At 36.0% G+C, this 24,942-nt stretch overlaps 1 protein-coding gene across 1 annotated transcript in view; it reads left to right on the forward strand.

Annotated features, from left to right (window-relative positions):
- The first annotated feature begins 461 nt into the window (after window positions 1-461).
- MRPS9 (mitochondrial ribosomal protein S9) overlaps window positions 462-24,942 on the forward strand; it is a 54,815-nt gene continuing 30,334 nt past the window's right edge. The window contains exons 1-2 of the mRNA XM_045550331.1: window positions 462-643; window positions 9,467-9,646. Of these exons, the coding sequence (XP_045406287.1) occupies window positions 509-643; window positions 9,467-9,646 (315 nt within the window). The 5' untranslated portion in view covers window positions 462-508. The remainder of the gene's footprint in view (window positions 644-9,466; window positions 9,647-24,942) is intronic.

Raw genomic sequence — 24,942 nt, forward strand, 5'->3', positions numbered from 1 at the left:
AACCCATGCTAAGAAGCAGGCTGATAAGAACCAAGGCTTGGAGTCCATTCGAGCATGAGGGAGGACACGCTGGAGCGGACTGGTGCTAGAGAACCAGAGGGAGAGAGGTGCGGCCGGCTGCCCAGCCAAGATTCAGGGAAAGCCCGCTGGAGGTGCAGCAATGGGCATGGGAAGGAAGGGCTGGTGAAAGAGCCACGTGGAAGTGAGTACCAAGGAGACTTGGTGAACAACTGAATCCAAGACGGGAAGACATAGACTACGCTATGGACTAACTACTCCGCCTACTCGGGGTCGACACTGGCCAGGGGTGGAGTCTGACACGCCCCGCGGGCTCCGCGCACCCAATCAGCGACGAGCCTCCCCTGGCCGCAGGACACGCCCCTCTGATCTTAAAGCCGGGGAAGCCTTTTTCTCCCGACAGCCTCGGGAACCCGGCGCCCATCAGCGCCTGCGCAGTCCCCAGGCCCCGCCCCTTCACCCCTCCTGGCCGGGGTTTCTCAGTGACAACATGGCGGCTCCCTGTGTGTCCTGCGGCGGAGCAGTTTCCTACCGGCTGTTTCTCGCAGGCAGGGTTAGCCTCGCCCGGAGGCACGGCCTCTGGAAAACCGCGGCAGTTGAGTTGCAGACAGGTACCGGATCCCAGGTAAGGCCCAGGAGAACTGGAAGCGGAGGTCTCTGTAGCGCGAGGATGTCAAGCCGGCGCCGCCACCTTCCCTCAGTGTCTGTCGTGCGCTCAAGGCGGAGACCCTAGGGTCTTAGCTATTTAGTAGCGGTCTGAGGTTGGGGGTGAGGAGGTGGGTGCAGAAACACTGACGCAACAGGGGAAAGGAAGTTTTGTTGTTAAGCTATTTTGGGGTTCTCAGTTGCGACCCTCACTAGCATGCTTCCTCCTGTATACCAATCTTGTGGCATGCATGTTTCATAGTAACACCTAGATACAATTGCAAATATCTATGTCCCAAATTTGGGGCAGAGGAGGCAGTCTTCCCCGTGAATGGCCAAACTTTTAAGATTGGATTGTACGGATACTTATGGATATCAGGGAACTTTAGTGTACTGTGAGATTTACAGAGGTAAATACAGAAGAACACAGAAGTGCAATGCCTAATTCAACCTAGAGTGGTAGAGGCTAGAGTGATTATCATGGGCAGCTTCCCAGAGAAGGTGATAGTAAAGTGCAGTTTTCAGCAGCAGTTAGGAGTCACATGAAAAAAGAGAGGTATTCTGTTCTTGGAAGGTGTAACAAGTGCATAAAGATATAGAGATGTAGAGTAATAGTGGGTAACAGGCAACAAGTAATTGGTTATAGCATATGGTTTTGTTGAGAGAATGGTGAAAGACAGGCTGGAAAGTTTGGCAGAGGTCAGAGTATGGTCTGTTTTGCTATGCTAAGGTAATTGAATTTTATTTACCCGTCACAAATGAAAATAGTGTTGACATTATTATGAGCAGTTGACGATTCCTTCTATAGTGTACTACAAAGGTTACCCATGAATTCTTTTTTGTTTGTTTGTTTTTCTGAGACAGAGTCTTACTCTTTTGCCCAGGCTAGAGTGCCATGGCGTCAGCCTTGCTCACAGCAACCTCCTGGGCTCAGGCAATCCTCCTGCCTCAGCCTCCCGAGTAGCTGGGACTACAGGCATGCGCCACCATGCCCGGCTAATTTTTTCTATATATATTTTTAGCTGTCCGTATAATTTTTTTCTATGTTTAGTAGAGACGGGGTCTCGCTCTTGCTCAGGCTGGTCTCGAACTCCTGAGCTCAAGTGATCCGCCCGCCTCGGCCTCCCAGAGTGCTAGGATTACAGGCGTGAGCCACCGTGCCCGGCACCCATGAATTCTTAAATCCTCTATCAACACAACTTAATATAGGATGCTAGTTTTGCTTTCTGTAATATTTATGATTTTTATAATAAGGAAAAATAGACCAGTTGCTATTTTGAAAAATATTACTATAAAATATTGATAGGATGTCATCTCAATTTTTGCTTTTTACCAAGCACTTTCTTAGTGCTTAAGTATTCAGTGTTACTGAGCTAATATCCCCTTGTTGATATGGACTGTCAGATGACTGATATCATTTAACATTTGATAGCCTAACTTACATGTTTTGCTTCCACTGTAAACACTTTCCTGTCTCTGTTGAAAGTATCTGGTCTTATCTCTCATGGACTCCTGGAGGTCATAATATATTTATAACAGCATTCCATTGGTCTACAGGAGGGTCTTAATAAATTTAATTGGTAAATGGCTAAAACTACTTTGAAAAACAAATTTTAAAATTGACTTGCATTTGTATCAGATGCTTTATACGGCTCTGTAAATTAGTTATGCCCCCCCAATAATTTTTGAATATATGTTTTAATCTCAGTTTATTAGCAATGGAAAAGAAAATCCTTTTGGTAGGATACGTTGTTCCCTTTGAGAACTCATCCTGTCCTTGTAAGGATAGAATTCAGTGTGTTCCTCATTGCTTTAATTATGGAAAATATCTCTACATTAAAATTTGTGTTTCATTATGTAGCAATTTAAAATTTTCTTATGTAAAGACAGCTTGTTAATAGATGCTACCATCATTCCAACCTGTTTTGTTTATCAAACAAGTAAACTTTCCTATACTATGCTTCATATGCTATGCTTCACTGTTGTAATTAGGATGATGAATGTATTAGTTATTTATTGCTGCATAACAAATTACCCCAAAACAACAGACATTTGTTATCTCACAATTTTTGTGGGTCAGGGTCCCAGGCATACCTGGCTGCGGGCTCTTGCTCAGGATCTCGTAAGGCAGCAGTCCAGGTGTTGGCTGGAGCTGCAGTTATCTCAAGGGTGGGGGTGAGGGGGAGATCCACTTCCAAGCTCACTCAGTGCTATTGTTAGCAGGATTTAGACCCTCACAGGCCATTGGGCTGAGGGCCCAGTTCTTTGCTGGCTATTGGCTAGAGCCCTCCCTCACCTCCTGCCACGTGGACCTCTCTGTAGGGAAGCTCATCAGGCTTCCCTCAGGTTGATCAAGAGAGGGTGACCAAGAGGGAAGACAGTCTTTTTGTAACCTAATCTCAGAAGTGATCACCAGGATCTATCTTAGAACTTGCCTGCAACAGTGCAAAACCCACATATACTTCTTTTGTTACTATCTAGGTGTCTCATGTATTTAGATCCTTTCCCTACAGTTTGTATGTAAACCTCTTGCCTAGAAAAATAACATAACCTTTGTTATCCCTGCTATGATGCCTAGCACAGTGTCTGCAGATAGTTCATAGACATTTACTATTTGTATTTTGAATGAAACGTGAAGAGTTCTTATATAGGCATGTGTGGGTGCATACATGTGTCACATATATGTACATATAAACATCTGCTGTGTTATTCTTTTTGTCAAATAGGATTAGTAGCTTGAAGAAAACTACATCTTTGCCATGTTTTGCTTCCTTATTCCATTCTTGCAACATTCTTGTTTTAACATCACTCAGTTCTGCTTAACAATTATTTCTGTTAAAATTTAGTATGGAGCCTGGCCCATAATAGTTACTCAAATTTGTTCAATAAACTTTATAATAATTTATTTTTTATCATTTTATTATGGAAAAAATTAAGCTTATACAAAAATAGAATAATATAATGAACTCCATGTATCTGTCAACCAGCTTCAACAATTATGAATGTTTTGCCAGTCTTGTTTCATTTCTCTTCCCCCACTACCCCCAAGAGTCATTTAATGTAAATCTCAGACATTCTGCTATTTTACTTATAGATACTTGAATATGCATCTTTAACAGATAAAGATTTTTTTAAAAGAATTAGCTTCTGTGCCATTAGCATATCTAACAGAATGAACAATAATTTCTTAATATCATCTATTACCTATTCTATGTTCAAATTTCCCTCATTGTCCAATAGCTTTTTATAGTTAGTTTGTTTTAATCGAGATTCAAACAAGGTCCATACATTTTATTTGATTGGTAAGTACATTAAGTCTCTTAATTTCTAGCAGATTGTGGAATGAATATAAATGGTGAATTTTGCTTAAATAATATGGTGGATTTTCTTGTTTGTTTAACCTAGCATCCATTTCCCCTTCATAGCAGCACCTCAGTTTCCTCAGGAGGAATTAGTTCTTTCCCAGAAGACCTACTTATAGTCTAGAATAATCTGGGGCCCCTGACCCAAGGTATTCCTATCAGTTGTTTCTTCCCCTGAGATCCTGAGCATAGAGACAAGGCTGTTGAAATACCACTTTATCTTAGTGGCCACGTTCTGATTGAACCTGCTATGGGTCTCTTTGGAATCCCTGCCTTTTATCTGCCAGAGATTCACCCTGCTTGCTTTCAAGTATAGTTCTGTGGGCTTTTAATAGCCTTCTAAGTAGTGTCCCTTTTGCTCAAGTAAACCAGTTTCTTTTGCTTGCATCTAGAGACCTCTAATTGATAGAAATATGAACTATTCAATAAGGTTATTATAATCATTGTCTTGGGAGTCCTTATATTGTTTCTATTCACACTTTCTCTAATATGACTTCAGTCTTTACCCTTTTTCATTCCTCAAATTGTTATTTTGCCTTTTCTATTCAAATTAGCATATTCATCTTTGTTCCATTTTTATCCAATTAAACTAAAAGGAAACTCCCTAATGCTGCTAATGCCACTAACGTAGTGTGTAACACTGGCATTTGGCTAAATTTGGGACATCACTGCTCTCTCAGAATGTGCCTGCTTCTTTGGCAGCCAGCTTGATTGAAATTAGAGTTGTCTGACCCACTGATTACCTTTAAAAAGAAACAAATCTGTTGAATTATATCTGTACTATTCTGTAAACACAAAGTCTGAGGAAAATTCTCTCCTCATAGCTTTTCAGTTGGAAATGGAACCTGTAGAAAATCGTGTTGCACATTGTTCTATTACTGGCAAAATAAATTCTCTCCAGGAATTCTTAGTGTTTTTAGTTAAAGATCTGGTTTTCTCACACTCTTAGCCTCACTTTACTTAATGGATTGTACCAGTGGTTAATGGATTCCTTTGAATGTAAATATTCTTGTGTGGATTTATTGCTGGAATGATTCTAAACCTTTAATAAATATATTCAATAGCCTGGTACTGATGCTGTGATAACTTTGTAAATTCAATAAATATGAATTTCCAGAATGTCATATTCTTAACCAATGTGTAGAAATGTCTTTGAAAAAGATCCTAAAGAGATTTTATGAAAAATAGCAAATTAAGGACATTTTTAAGAGCCCTTTCTAAATGAACAAAAATAAAAATGTTTATAAATATGTTTAAACTTCAATTATGTTAAAACTAGGAAAGCTGCCACCTCATGTCACAAACTCTGGAGACAAAGACATACAAAATTTTAAATCAAGTGAAGAAATGAGTCTTCAAGCTAATAATCATCTCTTTTGCTTGAGAAGATGCTAAAATGTTATAGGAACAAAAGAAACAATGTGGAAGAAATGGATTAAAAAATACAAAGGGATATTTACTCAACAAAATGGAAGAATTATGTTTATCACAACTACTTCACACTATCAGGGACATTTAAAAGAAACATTGGGTGAGGGGAGAGATCTTTGAGACAAGATAAGACAAGAAGATAAGATTATAAGAAACTGTTGAGGCAGGAATTTTTAAGATAGACCAGTGATATAAAAAGTGAAAAATTCAGAGTGGGTGCAATAAGCAAAATTGACATTGCAGAAAGAGGGAAAAAAAACATGGAGTAAAGATTTAAAAATCATTTAGAATGCAGAAACAAGAGATAAGGAATAAGACTAAGAGAAGTTGGTGTATACTGTGGAGAACAGAAGAACAGATAATTGCCGTGACTGACGAAGGGAGCAGAATAACTATTTCTGAAGGTGATAGGAGAAATACATTTAAACATTTTATTCAGAGACATATAAATAGTCACTAGTAAAATAAGAGCAGGCTGTATACTGTCTAAATTGCCAGATTTAAAGACAAATTTTAAAAAGATGAAACAAAACTTTTCCATATAGCAAAAGAAAGAAGATAGGAAAGAAGAATCAAAAATGACTCATAAGACTAACAATTAAAACCTGTGTAAATGGGATAATCTCATCTATTAAAAACTCAAATCGAGTAAAAAAAAAAAAAAACAACAAAAAAAACTACAACCCCAAACCTAAAATAGCCTAAAATTTAAATGAAAATGGACAATGATATTCCAGGGAAATGTAAATAGAAGGTTGAAAGCATTGCAATATTGTGATCCAACAGAATTGAATTCAAGATAAAAGTATTACATGGAAATGGAAAACTTTATAATGCTGAAGGGTACAATCTGCCATTAAAACGTAACTCTCTGGAACTAAATAGCGCATTGACTATACCACTGAAACATACAAAGGAAATCTATAGGAAAAGAAAAGATAATTGACAAGGAAAATATTACAGATATTGTATGAGTGCAGATTCTCCTGGCTCACATCCAGTATGAATGGAGACTTCAAATTTTCCTCTAATTTTTTTCTTTCAGGTTTTCTGACTAGACTTTACGACCACTGTATCCTTTTTGTTTGAATATGAAGTATTTGGTCCATCAAACTTTGCCCTCAGCAGACCATCTCATCTCCTATTTTACAAATAAAATAGTGGGCAGAAGACATAAGTATCCTTGACTTTCTGCCTGCTCTCCCTCATCAGTAGCCTTGACTTTCTGCCTGCTCTCCCTCACCTATGAACTATTTCTTTCCATAGTAGAAGAAACACTTCTCTTACTGACACTAGTGCTTGCCATCTCCCTTGCTATTCTAGTGGTGTCAACATTTTGTCTCATGCAGATTATTAACAGACCTGTCTCTCAAGCTCTGGTCTTTCCTGTGCAAACACTCCAGAGCCATCTGTTTCCTGTGCTCCTGTCTCCTGGATGTCCATCAAATATTTCAAACTCATCATTCCCAAAACCGAACTCACCACTTTCCTCCCTGCCCTCGCTCTTCCTCTAGAATTCCTTACTCCAGTAATGGAGCCCTATTCACTGAAGGCTCATTTCTCCTGAGTGCTGTGGGCGGTTATTGGTGGGAAGTGTGGCGGTAGTTAACCCAAAAGAATGTCTTCAAGATTTTGTTTGAATTGTGGGCTCACCTGTATTCTGATGTTTTGGGCTATGGACAAAAACATTTTGTCATTTTTATTTACAAAACCAGCCCTGTAATCATCCTTTTGCTAATGTAATATTTGGGAGAATTCCCTCTACTCTATGACTGCTACTTTTTGGCCCCAAATTCATGCCTTTGCCATCATTTGAGGGTGAGAAAGTCATTTTGTCTTCACTTTGAATATGAGAAGCAGCATTCTCCATTGCTCAGAGAAGACATAGAATCATTAAAAACAAATTTAGGCTGGGTGCAGTGGCTGATGCCTATAATCCTAGCACTTTGGGAGGCCAGAGTGGGAGGATCACTTGAGGCCTGTACTTTGAGACCAGCCTGAGTAACATAGTGAGACTCTGTCTCTACAAAAAATTTTTAAAAATTTAGCCAGGCGTGATGGTGCATGCCTATAGTCCTAGCTACTCAGGAGGCTGAGGTTGGAGGATTGCTTGAACCCAGGAGTTCTAGGCTGTGGTGAACTATGATAACATTACTGCCTGGGCTACAGAGTAAGACCCACCTCTAGAAAAAAGTTAAAAACCCTGGAAAACAGTAAAAAAAATAAGGGTAAGACTACTAGGGTGGGGAGTTGGTGCTGGCGATGCTTGGCTATGGGCAGAAGGAGCAGAGGAATGAAAACAGGCTATGTCTATAAAAGAGCAGAGTACACATAAGCAAGTTGCAGTCATGCTTTAACAATAACACTATCTTTACAAAGCATTGTAAGAAAATATAATTATTGATTAAGAATATATTTTAAGCCAGGCGCGGTGGCTCACGCCTGTAATCCTAGCCCTCTGGGAGGCCGAGGTGGGTGGATCGCTCGAGGTCAGGAGTTCGAGACCAGCCTGAGCGAGACCCCATCTCTACTAAAAATAGAAATAAATTATCTGGACAACTAAAAATATGTATATAAAAAAAAATTAGCTGGGCATCGTGTCGCATGCCTGTAGTCCCAGCTACTCGAGAGGCAGAGGCAATAGGATCACTTAAGCTCAGGAGTTTGAGGTTGCTGTGAGCTAGGCTCATGCCACTGCACTCACTCTAGCCCGGGCAACAAAGTGAGACTCTGTCTCAAAAAAAAAAAGAATATATTTTAAAAGGAGAAACTCCTCTTTGCCCTCCTGAGGAAAAATAAACTATAAAGTTTCAAAGAATTTTAAATTGCCCTTTCTTACCCATTAAAGAATAAGAAAAAACTATTCACTATTTTAATTTGGAAGAGGTTAAGAACATAATTTTGACCATTATGGGTACTATAATATTTATCCTGTATTTCTTCTTATATTTTCTATTGTAACTACAGTAACAGATTATTCTTCAGAGTCATCTGAATTTAAGATTCTCAGAGGTGCTGGTGGATGGTGTATGTGTGAGAGAGATTTTTATGTTTATGCAAGGGGAAATAAGTGGATTACTGAGATTATAGCTTTAAAGTCTGAATATTGCTTTAAGAATGTCTAGAATTGCTGGGGCAAGGGATGAAGTTTGAGAACCACAGATTTAAGATCTTAAGAAATACCAGGACCAGAAAGATCTGTTCTAGTTATAATTAGCTATGGAATATAGCTAAATGTCATTTGAAAACATTTTTCTGGTTCTTTAGCACATTTTATTAAAGGTGAAATATTATTGCCTTGGAAGGAAATTCCTAATGCCACAGCATAAAAGGACTAGCAGCAGCAAGTGTGATATAATTACTGACCTTTAAGATATGAAAGCCTTTATTTTTATAGTTTGTATGTTGAACCAAATTAATAATAATAAATCTTCTCAGTGTTTAGTGAAACAATTTTTTATTTCTTCAGTTTAATATAAGACTATGGAATAAAGTCTCAAGCTAAGCTAAACCTGTTACTTTAAGACATTTAAAAATAGACTGTGTTTTTACCCTCAAACAAGGTGCCTACCAAAGTATATGCCCGTTTTCTCCCAGGTCTACTGCTTGCTAGTTTCTGGCTGCAGGTGCATTTTCTTTTTTTTTAAGGGAGTGGTATTTTACTCTTTATTCCACGTGTCAAATATCACAACTCACTGACATTGAGCAATCAGTATCAAGTGGATGTTTATAATAGGTAAGGTGGTAGTATACCACTTATAGGTATTTTTGGTTTTAATGTGTTGAAATGCTAGTAGTTTAAACTACTTTGTAACCCTGCTTTTAATCAGGGGACAAATTCTTAACAATTTTCTTAACTGGCCTCTTACTTTGTTTCTGGACCCCTGTCAACCAATTACCATAATAAAAAAGACAACTACTTGAATATCCTATTTTATTTAAAGACAATGGCTTGGATCAATGTTTAATTTAAAATATCTTATCTTCTTTCCATTTATATTTTCTGTTAGGTATTAAGGCTAAAACACACCGCAGTTCTAACAACAAAGAAAAATATTGCAGCCTTAAGACGTGAAACTTACACAGAGGATTTTATTAAAAAGCAGATTGAAGAGTTCAACATAGGAAAGAGACATTTAGCCAACATGATGGGAGAAGACCCAGAAACTTTTACCCAAGAGGATATTGATGTAAGTACAGTTACTCTGTTGTAAAAGTATTTGCTGTAGTTTTAGATATTGAAAGGACTTTTCTTCAGTGTGAGCCCCTTAGCACTGTGTAAGTTTTAATCAAACTGTCAGAATAAGGAAAAAAATGTTAGTATACGTTGTAAGTTGGAGCCATGGTTTCAAGGAGAGATTCTACTGTAGTAGAAGTACTACAAAGCATGGTGAATTTTTTATTTTAACTAGAAATGGTTACTTTTTGGGATTCAAGGTCATAGGAGCCACTGTGAATGTTTATACTGTATTTGGAAACATTTATTCTGTTGTGTAGTCTTAGACTCAGCTTTCTAACAAAATGATAAAACAGATGGTAATAGAAATAGTCAAGTTTATAGGAAATCCCATAAATAGACCTTGGCCTAGTATTTTCATCAACTTAAATTTATATTTGAATTTTCAGAATGAGAACATGTTCTAGGTGACTTGAGAATTAGGATCAGAATTTTGTTTCTGTTCCACTCTTGAATTATATTCCTGATAAAAGTAATAATGGTCAATAATACTTCTTGCTAGATGCCTCAAGGTAGCTAGTAAAGGAACTTAAATTTAACAGCTTTGAAGCTTGTCCTAATTTTTTAAAAGTAACATCTAACATCCCATGACATTTTATATTTAACTAAGGAATAGCATCTTCATGTATAATAGATTTAACATTTTCATATTATTTTAATTATATTATTATTTTAAGTCATTTTATGCATTTTAGTTTAATTCCCATCTTTTTGTATACCTTTCAATAGGAAAGTAAATATGAATAGTATAAATGGTACTGAAGTGTCACTTTAAGGCCCCAGACCAACGTTTTTGTCTCAGCCAGAAGGATTTCTTATTGCCCTTCTGGGTTAGGTGATTTAGAGTTATGGACTTCGTAGCTGCTGTCCTTTTTTGAATCTTATGGTAATCTGGACGGTATTGGGAAATATTAAAAAATCTGCATTTCATAACACCTTAATTATATTTTCTTTTAAGAGTTTCATAGTTTTAACTCTAACATTTAAGTCTTTGATTCATTTTGAGGAAATTTTTGTATATGATGTGAGATAGGAGTACAGCTTCATTCTTTTACGTGTAGACATTTATTTGTCCAAGCATTATGTATTGGAAAGACTATTGTTTTCCCATTGAATCCTTTTGTCACCCTTACCGAAAATCAATTGACTGTAAAAGTGAGGGGTTATTTCTGGACTCTTAGTTTTATCCCATTGATCTATTATGTTTGTCCTTATGCCAGTATCACTCTGTCTTGATTACTGTAGCTTTTGTAGTAAATTTTGAAATTGGGAAGTGCATGTACTCCTACTTTGTTCATTCTTCCAAGATCATTTTGGCTATTCTGTGCTCTTTCAATTTCCATGTGAAATTTTAGGATTAGCTTGTCAATTTCTGCACAGAACCAGCCGGGATTTTGATAGGGATTGCACTGAATCTCTAGATCAATTTTAGGAGTATTGCCATCTTAATGGTAAGTCTCCTAATTTCTGGACATGGGGTGTTCTTCTATTTATTTAGATCTTCTTTAATTCTCTCAGTGATGTTTTGTAGTTTTCAGAGTCTGTTTGCCACTTTTGTTAAATTTACTCCTAAGCATTAATTTCTTTTTTAAAAAATCCCATTGTAAATAGAATTATTTTCTTAGTTTTATTTTAGGATTTTTTATTGCAAGTGTATACAATTGATTTTTGCATCTATTTCTCTATGTTGATTTTGAATCTTCAACCTTGCTGAACTCATTACTAATCCTCATAGTTTTTTAGTGGATTCCTTGGTATTTTCTATATATAGCATATTATCACCTGCAAATAGAAATAGTTTCACTTTTTTTTTTCCAATCTGGATACCTTTTACTTCTTTTTCTTACCTAAATACCCTGGCTGGAACCTCCAACAATGTTGAGTAGAAATGACAAGAGTGGACATCCTCACCTAGTTCCTGTTTATAGGGGAGAGCATTCAGTCTTTCACCATTAAATGTGATGCCATGGGTTTTTCATAGATGCTCTATCAGGTTCAGTAAATTCCTTTACATACCTGGTTTGTTGAAATTTTTTGTTGCTTTTCTTGTTGATGTTTTTATCATAGAAGAGTGTTGGATACTGTCAAATGCTTTTTCTGCTTTTTGATGATTGTGTGGTTTTTGTTTTTTATTCTATTTGTGTGATATATCACATTAATTGATTTTTGGATATTTTTGTGTTCATGAGATAAATCCCACTTCATCAGTATGTATACTCCTTTTTATTTCTTTCTGGGTTTGGTTTGCTAGCATTTTGTTGAGGATTTTTATCTCTAATTGATAATTGGTTTATAGTTTTCTTTTTGTGTAATATCTGTCTCATTTTGGTAGAAGAGTAATAGTGGCCTCATAGAATGAGTTGGGAAGTGTTCTTTCCTCTTCTGTTTTTGGAAGAGTTTGTGAAGAATTCATATTAGTTATTCTTTAAGTGTTTGATTGTGAAGCCATCTGAGCCTGTGCTTTTCTTTGTGGGTAGTTTTTGTTATTGTTTGTTTTTATTGTTTGCTTTTAAAAATGGTCCTCCTCTCTCTCCTTGTGGCCTGTGTGTCCCTAAGTAACTGTTCTCAGCAGGAGGCTCTCACTGCCCAACTGAGTTTTACTCCTGAGGTGTTTTTGAGCAGCTCTTGACTACCCTTTTGAATGTACATGGGGCATACTTAGCTTATTGAAAGAAGCAGAATCATTCAACAGTTTTGTAATTCTATCTGAAGGGATAAGCATTTTCACACTGTAAGTATTAAAAATGAATTATGTTGTTTGGAGTGGTTAGTTCATTGTTTGGATGTTTACTCAGAATATTTGGGATGTTAAAATTATTTTCATGAAGATTTAATTTATACAGAATAGGCATGGCCCATAATTTAATTCAATTACCTAGTTAAAATTCCAGGCTCACTCTAATTTTTACATAGATAAATTAGGCACCATTGTATTCAGATTAAACCATTAGTTATTTTATATAGTTTAGAAACTAGTTTTTCCATACTTGTTATCCAATTGCTGAAATAATGATAGCCAAAACCATTTATGAAGTATATTTAACCAAAAATATTTAAGATTAAAACAATTCTTTTAAAAATTTTTGTCAAGATGTTTACAACAGACACACATTGGTGACTCCTTAATATTATTTAGAGATATCTAAAAGGATCCTATAGCTTAGTGAATACATTGTCATTCAATTAGGTAGAAACAAATTTTTAACAATGTATTTAGTTCTGGCTCTCAAAATATAGAATTATTTTCCACCGAAGAGGTATTTAACCTCGCTATGTAAAAGTGAGCTGTGGCTGTACTGTTAAAACTGTATGTATGTATATGGTAAAAGTAACTTGGTGTCATTTTATGTGGTTGTGCAAACAGGATATTATAAAAATCTCCCTTTAGATTTAGCCAATTAAGTAATGAAATCATGAATTAATAAGAAAAAACCATCCAATTGCTTCTTTAAAATATGTAGACTCTTCTAAAATGAAGTAGACTGTCTTGTGTTGAGAAATACCTAACGTGTAGAACCTTGTTATTGCATTGATTCTTTTCTTTTAATAAATTCCTTATAGTTGAAGTGATGTTTTAGAAAGATGAAGGACCTGGGATTAGATTTCTTGCAGTGTCACTAACATTGTAATGTTGAGCAAGTCATGTCTCTGTCACTTGATTTTCTTATCTCTAAAATAATAATACCTGCTCACCTATCTCAGAATATAGCTAAGAAGCATGTGATTGATGCTATGTGTTATTATTCTCATTACTATTAACAGTAATAAATACAATGTACCGTAACTGGAATCATTCCCTAGTTCTCTAATTTACTTTGTCACACAAATCTTCCATGCCACCTGAGACTGAATGTTGGGGAGAATCATCTGAAATAGTGTTGAGTACATTGATTTATCACTGATTGATTTAAAGGGGAGATAGCCTTATCTCCTGTAGGTATATCGTCTCACCTTGCTCGGTATCTAAAAGCTCATATGAAAGTAAGCGTTAACCATTTTCCTCGACACCGGTGACATAATTCTGCTGCGTTAGACTTTGCTGCAAATGATTGATCGGCTTCACTGAGTCTCACATTTTATATCAATTAACTCTTTTGGCACTTTATTAAATTTAGTGCACCCCCTTTGGCATTGCATTTTATTAAATTTGTAGGACTCCCTTTGGCAGCTGAATAGATGTAAAAACAAAAGAGGACAGTGACAACTAACTGTTACCAAAGAATCAAAATTATATACCCATACAGTTCCTGTTTTCATTTATGTTTTTAAAACTATTGTTTTTTTTAAAAGGTTCAGCAGGGTATATGAAGTGAAAAAGAGACAATATGGCTGATGAGTCAGTATTTCCATGCTCAAAAAAATGCTTAGTTATTTCTAAAGACAAAAATAAATAACTCATCCAAAATCAAGAAAATATTTTAAGCTTCTATTGTAATTGCTGTTATATATTTAGAAGTCATAATCCTTTTTAATATGCTTGGCTTTTAATATATAAATTAAAAGTAGATACAGTAGATTTTCTCTTATTTAATAGATCAGGAAATATGATATTCCACAAAAGTGAATTTTCCAGATAAGGGAAGCTATTTTTAAGTGTTATTTGTAAGGAAACTACTGCTGCATACTGAAAACCTCCTGTGTATGTATGAGATGCTATCTAAGAACCAGATAAATGTTACCACATTTTAATCTTTATAAAAACATTATGGGGTAGGTATCTTTTTTTATTGTTGACAATACCAAGGCTGTAAAAGGTCTTTCTATAGCCAAAGACTGTTTTTTCCATACTTTGAAAGATTAATTTTTTGGATAACATTTTCCAAAATAAGTTGCACCCTCCCCAACCTTATTTAGTAGGATGTAGTGAGTATAATTTAACCTTACAAAGCTTTAGGATTTTCCTCTTTAGTGTGGTTGTTAACCCCTGAATGTGGCTTATAGCACATGTCTGTCCCTGTACTGAATGGCCTGGCTATGCTGTATTACTGATTCTTGTCATCTCTCTTGCTGTCAAGATGTCTTATGTCTGTGTGTCTGCCTCTAGACGCCCTCACCTGTCTTCCAGCCTTCTGGCATAACTAAACTTGTTAGGCATGTGAATTAAAGCCAAGAGCCATTGGACTCTGTATGAGGACCTATATGCCCTTCCTACTCAGTAAATTCATGAATTTATGTAAGCTATTGCAGCTCTTCTAGGGCTTTTTCATTGATTTCTAGGTTTACAACCTTACTTCAGAGGGTTGAGTTTGAATAGAAATTTGGTGTCACTGAATACAGCATATATAATTTATGTGTGAAAATTATACCTAGCTAATCTTATACTAGTATTTCCTTAATTTAATAAGGCTTGTTAAAAAGTACAATGTGAGTTGGTAAAATAAAAAGATATGACAGATAAAATTTTTGAATAAAAATAATTCTGCTTGTTACCATTGATATTTATTTTAAGGTTATATCACTTAGAAGGTTTATTATTAAGGCTACAGGATTGTATATCTGTTGGAAATTTTTTTCAAAATTAATTTGCTATAATCAATGCTCAATATTTTTATTAAATTTATATGATTTTTTAAAGATCTAACAGGAGGAAAAACAAGTAGCCTCTAACAATTAGTAGTGTACATGGTGTTATGCTGAAGTACTTTTAAATGCATGCTAAATATTTTGAAAATAGACTTTAATGCTGTGTTTCTCAATTCGTGTTTCATAAATCTTTCCCAGGATACTGCCAAATGTTGATCAGTGTGTAAAAATTATTTTTGGCTGTAACAGTATACATTACTGTTAGGAGGAATCTGTCAGATGGAACATTGAGCTAAGTGGGTTTTGTTATTCAGTGCAAAGCAGTTACAAAAGAAGATTCTGTGTGTGTGAAAACTGTAAAAAACTAAGCCCATGAGTGTGTAACAGAGGCAGGCAGGGCAGAAGCAGTTTTCCTTATTGACCCCAAGGCTAAATAAAGGATGGTCAAGTGAAGCATTTTGCTAGTGCCTGTGAAATTTTATAGACCTTGTAACTCCTTGTTATGCTAGAGCAGACGTAGGGTAACAGTGATTGCTAATCTGTTTAGTGAAGTCTCTTAATACTTTCATGTGTACCATCAAAAATTCTTTTACTCAGAATCATGCTGTAAACATTAAAAAGTTGAGGACCACTGATATTTGCATTTTCCTTTTTGAATTAAGAATGTAGTTTAGGTTGGAGACATTTCAGTTATATTAACTATTATGACTACACACTTGCATTACTAATGTCTTTATTTGGGAATTAAAAGTTAAGTTCTACATTACTGTAGAATTTCAGGAAAAAAAGCCAGCAAATTGATATATAACACTGCTGAAGTCTACCAATTACTTTTTAATTGGTATTATAGACCTCATTCTGAAACCAGAATGTTTTATTCTCCTAAGTGTGAATATGCTGTATGAAGTTTCTCTAATTGATTTGCTGTGCCCATTCCATTTGATGTATCATTTTTCACAATATTTCATAATTTGTGCTCACTTCTAATGAACAGAGTCGTTAGGACAGGCATGTCTAAGTACAACTGACAGCTAACATTAGGTGCCAGATGCAGTTTATAAAGCTATGTAGAACTGTAGAGAACAGTTTAAATAAATTAGCACCTGTACATTAGTCTCACTTGCTGGTAATTTATAAGCGAATCAGTAGAGATGACATTTAGGTAAGTCATTGATCAAGTTAACAGCTGCAAACCCACTGCCCAGCTGGGATACCTAATTAATAGAGATTGCATTCCTGACCCAGTGCTTTTCCTGGGTTGAGTCTGCAATCCTTTTATACTTTGACTTAAGCCTAAGAATATAGTCAAAGACTTTGCCTTCATTTTAGGGAACTGTTGAATTACCAATATTCTATTTAAAACCTAAAAGTACAAGAAACATGTTTACTCATGCCATTTCTTATCTGAATTAAATTTTTAAAATTTACATTCTTACTCTTCTTTTTTTTCTTTGTCAGCACTTCCTTTTTTAGATTCAGGTTAATATACATGGCATGCTGTAGTCCAGTAAGTTTCTAAAAGGTTCTATACTTATTAAGTGTATGCTCCATTTTTTCTTTTGGAAGAAGCAGGGTTGTTTTGTTTTGTTTTGTTGTAACCAACCAACCATTGAACCTAAACTGTTATATGTAACAATTTCTTAAAATGTAACGGTAGTTTAAAACACCTAAGAACTTTGCCAGGTTAAATTCCATACCAATTTTAGAACTTAGTAAAGGAAATATTAAGCTAGAACTTATTATAGGAAAATGCCCTTTGTTTTCTATTCCTGTGGCTCACATTTTCTTCTGAGTGAATTTAAAACTGAAAGATTAAGACATGAGCAGCCTTAAATCAGAGTAAGGCAGTGATTTTTATATCTTGTTTGGCTATATGGACAGGGATGGTAAGGATGTTTGAATACCACTGTGTAGGCATGTCTAAAGTCTGGTTCTTAGAAGAGAAAAGGTCTCTAGAAACACAAATGCTAAGCCAAAACAAACAAAAATATTTGGCTAGCTATATTGTTTTGAAGCTTTTTGAAAAATCATTAATTAAATCCCAACTGATAAATGTATTTTCATTTTTTGCTTTTGTGAAAGGGTTGAGTATTTCTTAGTTTGAGTAGTTTTTCATGTAGGTTGTTTAGAAGTAAAGTATTTATTTCAGATGATTATGAAATTTCTATTAATTCTGGCATTCTTGATAAATTTCATCCAAGTAGGCCAAACCACAATTCAGATGTGAAATGCCAGTTTTCCTCTAATTTTAAGATACTTGGGGGTCTAAACCACTGGTGCTAGTCCTTTTTCTGTAGTGCGTAGTATGTACTACATATACATACTGGGGCTAAAGAACATTAACAATGAACAGATAAGTTAACATTAATAGAACATTTCACTCACTACTTTCCTCCAGTAGTTTTCTGGTTGACTTAATTTCACCTACTGTAATATTTAAATTTTGCATTACTTACCATGCTAGTAGAGATGTTTCTGAATAACATACCAGGAAAACTGATTTAAAAAAAAAAAAGACTGAAATATTTTAACATTTTCTTTGCCTTCATGTTTCTCATTTTCTTTTTTGTGCTCCTAAACCTTTCCCAACCAAATCATTACCCTAATTTAAAATTTTATGTGAAATAGCCCTTTTACCCCCAACCATTTTTGTTACTTATTCTTTGTAATAATTATCTTATTTGACATACCCTCCTTAGTGTGAATTTTATAGATTAAGCTTAATGCTTCACGTTGAATTGGGAAATTGTTATTGCATGTTTTGGGAAGCACCAAGGACTCAGGGTCATCAGCCCAGGGAAGTCTTTATCTTTAGTGAAGTATTTTCTCATTGTGGGGCAAAGGCTGTCAGGTTTGAGGAGTGGGAAGGAAGTTGTCTACCATCTGTAGGAAGAGCTTGGGGACGTCTCTTGAGCCATCAGCTTTTCAGAGAAACTAATTGAGGAAGCCAGCGGGCAAAAATTAATGGGAGTAAGGGTAGAGATGGAAAGTTAAATATTATATTTGGAAGGGCTTGAGCAAATGTCTTTCTATTAAAATAAACATCAAGTCAAAATAGACCAGTTTAGGGGCAAACAAAACTAACAAAGCAGGGTGTGTGCCAATGAGCTAGTTTCTCCTAGGTGGGCTTTGAATTAGGTATGTAATCCTGGTCCAGGAAGGTGAAATCTGAACATTGGGGCTTGTGTGGTGGGAAGTGATCTGAGAGGAAGAAAGCTGGAAAGCTAAAACTGTTGTGCTCCCCATGTGGGTCTTGCTTCCGCTACAGAGGTAATGTGGGGTCAGCTCCCTCTCACACCTGAGGTGAGCTTCCAGTGACAAGAGACAGCAGTAACTTCAGCAAGACTGTGCAGGTAGGATTGCACCTGGTGCCGAAATGTAGGCTGCAGAAGATACATTTTGATGCTTTTCAGACATGTAGAATTTCTAATAATAACATCACTCTTAGTAGCAGGTTTTAGAGAGAAAGATAATAGTGCACCTACTCCCTCCCCACCATCCTGGCTTTTAAGAAGGTGATGAGAAAGAATTACTCCAGAACTGGACTACAAATCACACTGCCTGGGAGAAGGAGATCCGGGGAGGTGCTCTTTGGAGGGCATGTTGTACACAAGACACTGTTCTTGTGGGCACTGGAAGAGGACATTGTTCCTTCTAGTGGACCTTCTTAGGACACAGATGCAGGTGTATGCTTGTTTTTGTCGTCATTTTGTTTTGTTGGTTTTTTCTTTCTTACACTTTCTCTCTAGGAGGAAGGAGCTGCAAACACAAGCAGAGAGAGTTTCCAGTATTTGTCACAACTCAGTATTTATATCTTTTCTTTCCAGTAGCTAGTTAGGATTAACTACAGAAAAGAATAACAAAGGGTAGGGGGACAAATGGAGCTGGTCCGGTAAGGATCTCTGAATTAATATGACCTACAAGACAACTGAGTGGGAAAGTAGAGTCTTTTATGATGCTATTCTCATTTTCACCCAATATACACGTTTCTGGTACACACACACACACACATACAGAGTTACATTTTCCTATCACTTCCTGTATGTAAATGTTTTGACTCCTGTCCTCAGCTTTGAAATCCATGTGAAAATGGGGTGTGTAAACCAAGTTCTCTTGTCTTATACAGAGTAAAATAAGGCTCTTCTGATTAGCAGAGGGCCTCAGTGTGCTGAGACGTTCTTACGGATGGTTGTCATGATGCTGAGTTACCCATTCAAGCCCTGAAAGAATTAAGTCGGTAGATCTGAAGTATTAAAATGCTGCTGTGCAACCCTCACTTCACAGGAGAGACAGTTAGGAATGAATGGTCATCATGACCAGCTTTGTGGTAGAAATCCTCTATTCAGAGACTAGTTGGTTGTTAATGCTCTCTTGTAACAGTGGATATTTGTTTGTTAATTCAGACCAATAAAATTAACATGCAGACTTTAACTTTGTAACCATTTAATGAAGTTTAAAAACCTCGCTGAAATATGCCTCAGTAACATTAGTACGGTGCTGTCTGCATGAAGGCTTTGGTTACAATAATCTAGAGCTGTATGGCCACCACTAGCTATCTGTGATTATTTTAATTAAAATTAATTAATTGTAGATAAAATTACAATTTACTTCCTCAGTCACACTAATTACGTATCAAGTACATAGTAGCCATATTGGCTACTGGCTATCATATTGGACAGCACAGATTATGGAATATTTCCAGCATCAGAGTAAGTTCTAATAATGGATGTGTTGGTTAGAGGATTACACCTTCATTTCTTACCAAATAAGAATTTGTATTTTGTGCTTTGTGTTATTTAAAAGAAAGAGAATACTTGGGAGTATAAGTATTAATAATATCAGTTTGCAGTTTTGTTGTTATATTGGCTTTCATTGAAACAATCTAAAATACTTGAAGAATTGGTTTTGAAAACAATTCAAAAATACTGCAAAAGAGTAAATAGAAATTTAGAAGTATAGGAAATGGTTGCTTTTATTTGAATAAAACAGCAAAGAGGCTGGGCACAGTGGCTCACACCTATAGTCTCAGTACGTGGGAGGCTGAGGCAGGAGAATTGCTAGAGCCCAGAAGTTTGAGGCTACAGTGCACTATGATTGCACCCATGAATAGCCACTGCACTCTAGCCTGGGCAACATGGTGATACACCATCTCTAAAAGTCAAACAAAAAAACCAAAGTGTATTAAATAATTGCAAATTATAGAAGAATGAAAGATTCATGTGACTCTTTTGTATGTGTGTGTATATATATATATATATATATATATATATATATATATGTATATGTATGTATATTACATGGATGACAGAACCAGAATTGAGAAAGATCAAAACATTCTAGGCTAATAGCAATAACAGTAAATACTAATTTGTATACTTTTTCTTATAAAAAATTTCAATCATACAGAGAAGGAGAAATTGTACAATGCATACCCATATAACCATCACCTAAGTTAAATATTAATAACTTAACATTTTGCTGTATTTGCTTCAACTGTATACTTTTTGGCTAAAGTAAAATACAAATTACAAACATCATGATGCCTCATCCCTAAATACTTGAGTACAGGTCTTCAAAAAATTAGAACATTTTCCTGTATAACCACAAAACCATTATCACATCTAACAAAATTAATTTTAGTATAGTCTATAGCAGGAGTGGGAACATTTATATATGAGTCTGTATTTAAATTTCCCTAGTTGTCTATAAAATGTCTTTTATAGTTGGTTCACTCAAGGGCCCTGCAGTCCATTTAGTTGTTGATTTATCCTTTGAGTATTTGCTATGTTCTAATTCTGGAGTAAGAAATTAATGACTAAGACATAGTTCTTTGCCTTCAAAAATACACCAGTAGACATGACCAAGGTAGAATGAAAAATTTGGTAACAGGCCATAGGAGAAAGAAGAACTGGTAGAAAGCAAAATAAGCTGTGGATATGCTATTAACATTTGGATACTTAAATGGAAAAATCCTAAAGGCAGTTGACAAATAGTTTGGAGCTACAGAAATAGCTTTGGTTTCTCTACATAAATTTGCTCGAAAGGAAGAGGCTGAAAGATGGAACTCTGAGCTTCCTCAGCATTTAAACGGAACAGCATTTAAAGGAGGACCAGAGGTTTGTTTAGTAGAGACCAAGAAGGAACTTGCAGAGAGGTAGGAGGGGAAGGTGGGTACAAGGGAGAAGAAAGACAGCAACCTCATATGGATGAGACCTGAAAGCAGGTCATAGCCTTTGAAAAGAGACATTGGTCACCCCTGACAAAGCAATTGCAGGACCAGAATTATGATGCAGCCAGATTGAAATCTGTAGAAGAAAGAATAGAATATTTCAAGGAATGGGTGAATGCTTCTAAGGACAGGAATATGAATGAGAATTAAAAGTTATTTATTGGTCTGAACGACACCAGGAGTCTTATACAGTCTTGTTTAGGTGGCTTGTTCACATGAGCCTTGAGGTTACTCACAAATGTGACAGCAGTTGGTATGTAAAGAGAAAAGGTGAGCATCAGCCCTTTGTGATCACTGTGAGTGATGGTGACAAGGCTTGGGAGAGAATGGAATAGCCAGATGGTATGGACTTTGAAAGAGGCTCGTTCTCCTGTTTGATGGAAGTGGCAGAGCCATAGGCAAGCACAGAGACCACTGTCACAGGGGTATGAACAGAAGATAAGTAACTGAGAGCCCAGTGGAATAGGGAGAGTGTCCCAGGCAAGGCTGCCTTTGACCTAGGTCTTGAAAGACAAACTGGAATGTGTTAAGTAAAGAAGTAGAACAACAGCATAATCCAGGCAGACAAAACAATTTGTAAAGATACTTGTTCAGAAAGGAAGAAATGACTGGTAAGAAAAGACAGATGAAAAGTATCACTGGAAAAAGTAGCTGATCACCCTCTTTTGTCCCCTTTGTGTAACTTCCATACAGTTCTATCATAGGTCCTGTGTGTGCCATATTATTTGATATATAATATGACGATAGCCCCTGTGTTTGAGATTATGTATGCGTCTGTCTCCACTGATAGAATGAGGTCAGAAGCCAAATCTTACTCATCTTTCTAAAGTAGCAGAATGCGTAGAACTCAGGAGGGATAAATATTTGTTTAACAAAATTTATTAAGGTAAATGATCAATTTATTTTCCTTTAAGCACATTTGGCTTTTTCTCCTAAGATTACTACTAAATAGCTGGATGGATGTCCTTGATGTCAGTGAAGAAGTAAATCTTTTAGCTGAGAGAACTAAATTTGGTCCCTGATATAGACAAAGAAGAGCACATTATGAAATTAAATTCCAGAAGGTTCAAGTTCTAGCTTTGTCATTTATTTCAGTATGATCTTGGGCTGGCTACTTAACTGCTGCTTCTTCATCTGTAAAATAGAACTAATGAATTCATGACTATTTTATAAGGCTTAAAACAAAATAATATGGGAAATAATGTGCTTTACATAAACTGAAGATTTTTGTATAGTTAATTAACATTTGTTGAGTGCCTGCTGTGTGCTGTACTTTTATGAATGTCTTTTTCAGTCCTCATAACAACCAGATGAAGTTGATGTCCTTAAATCAGAATCACTGGGAGTGATGGTATTTGAAAAATATGATTATAATAAGACACAACAAGGAGTATATATTATTTACACTTTCGTCCTATTTTCATGTTCACCACCCCTTTCTTCTGAATTGTGCAATGTAGTAAAAGTAAAGGTATTCCTATTTTATAGCATGTAATGCTCGGCCCAAAACATATCTATAGGCTGTTCAACTCAGTACCAGCACTCAAAATTCCCTTGTTCTTATAAATATTCACTATTTATCTCAAAAGGATATTCATCTACTTGTATTTTAACAACTGCTTGTTAACTGTGAGTTAAGCAGACACACAAAGCAACAAAATTATTTTTTCAGAAAAGCCAGGTAGTCCTCTGTTTGCTTCAAAATTTGTAAAAAATCTGTGTAAAATGCCCATAGGAGATAAATGGAAGTGATAGGTTAGGTCATGTTAGTAGTGTTCCATGCATACTAAACAGATGGCAGATAGCATACTGGGACTGTGTCCTTTTTTTGTTTTGTTATTTGGTTTAGAAACAACTGGCTTATTTTATTTACTGTTCTCTCTTTTATTCCTTTTTCTTTCATCTTTTGTTTTTACTGAATTTGCAAGATTGCTTTTTATCTGACATGATGTCTTTTGCTCTGTGCACCTTTTCTACCGTATTTAGTATAATACCTAATTCTGCAATACCTAATATAGTGAGGGATTATAAATTAATAAATGTGTGTTAATTTACTTTTAGCTGAGATTTTTTTTAAAGGCAAAGCCACATTACCTGATACTTTTGGGTGAATTTCAGAAGACTTCCAGCAAAACCTTTGTTGGCTTATTTTCACTTTTTAAAAAGCAGATTGTAAGTCCTAAACATTCTTTGAAGTCAATGGTTTATTTTCGGGTTCTACCAATTAAATTCCTTGTGGCTTTTCTAAGTCCTGTTTTTCATGAGAAATCTAACTGTAGGATGGAATTCTTCAATTTTCATTTCCCTCTAGGATTCTATTCAGTGGTCATCTAAGTTAACAGTAATTTTCATATTTGAAAATGATGCCGGGCTGGATGCAGTGGCTCATGCCTGTAATCCTAGCACTCTGGGAGGCCGAGGCAGGAGGATAGCTTGAGCTCAGGATTTCAAGACCAGCCTGAGCAAGAGCAAGACCCCGTCTCTATTAAAAAATAGAAAAAAATAGCTGGGCGTGGTGGTGTATGCCTGTAGTCCCAGCTACTAGGGAGGCTGAGGCAGAGGGATTACTTGAGCCCAGGAGTTTGAGGCTGCTGTGAGCTGATGCCATAGCACTCGCTCGGGCAACAGAGTGAGACTCTGTGTCAGAAAAAAAAAAAAAAAAATGATGATAATGACTGCTTGACACTCATTTCAGAATCATTTGGATTGCCTCCTTTGTGATCATGGTGAGTTTAGCCAAAGTTGAAGAGTTGTGCTGAGTCTTCCTTGCCATCTACTGTTCTAATCCAGGCCCTGGATTCAGTAGCCCCTTTGCTAAGGTGCTGCCCAGCCTTGGGCTGCCCTGCATGACTGAGGTCAAGATGGCCCACATGTGCTATAGGATAATGGGGGCCTTGCTGAGACAGGCTAGGTTGGGGAAGATCTTATTTATTATTGTTTAAATTGTAACATTTTCCCCCTACCTTTATATTTTGAAACTTTTCAAATTTCCAGAAAATTTGAATATTCAGTAAATATAATCACATGCACTCTTCACATAAATTTGCCAATTTTTAACATTTTACCACATTTCCTTTGTCTCTGTGTATATGTACAATAATTTTTTTGCTGATCCACTGAAAATTGCAGCTGTCATAAACTTAACCCCTAAATATATCAGCATGTACTTAACCCTTGAGTACATACATACTTTGTAATATTATCTCCCATAACATCATTTTCACATCTGATACAATTATAACAATTCTATAATGTCATACATTATATAATCTCTTTTTAAATTTCCTCACTTTTCCCCTAAGTGTCTTTACAGCTGACTAGTTGTTTTGTAAAATCAAGGTCAGTTGTCTTGTACAGTTATCCCACATTCTGGCTTTCTGACTGATTTCTCATGGTCAGGTTTAGAATGTACTATGTTAAATACAAAAGATATTACTTAAGTGACATTTTATACTTCTCATTGCATCCCTAGGAGGCACATAGTCAGTTTGTCCTGC

Source organism: Lemur catta, chromosome 4 (assembly GCF_020740605.2).
Source record: "Lemur catta isolate mLemCat1 chromosome 4, mLemCat1.pri, whole genome shotgun sequence".
Lineage (NCBI taxonomy): Eukaryota > Metazoa > Chordata > Mammalia > Primates > Lemuridae > Lemur > Lemur catta.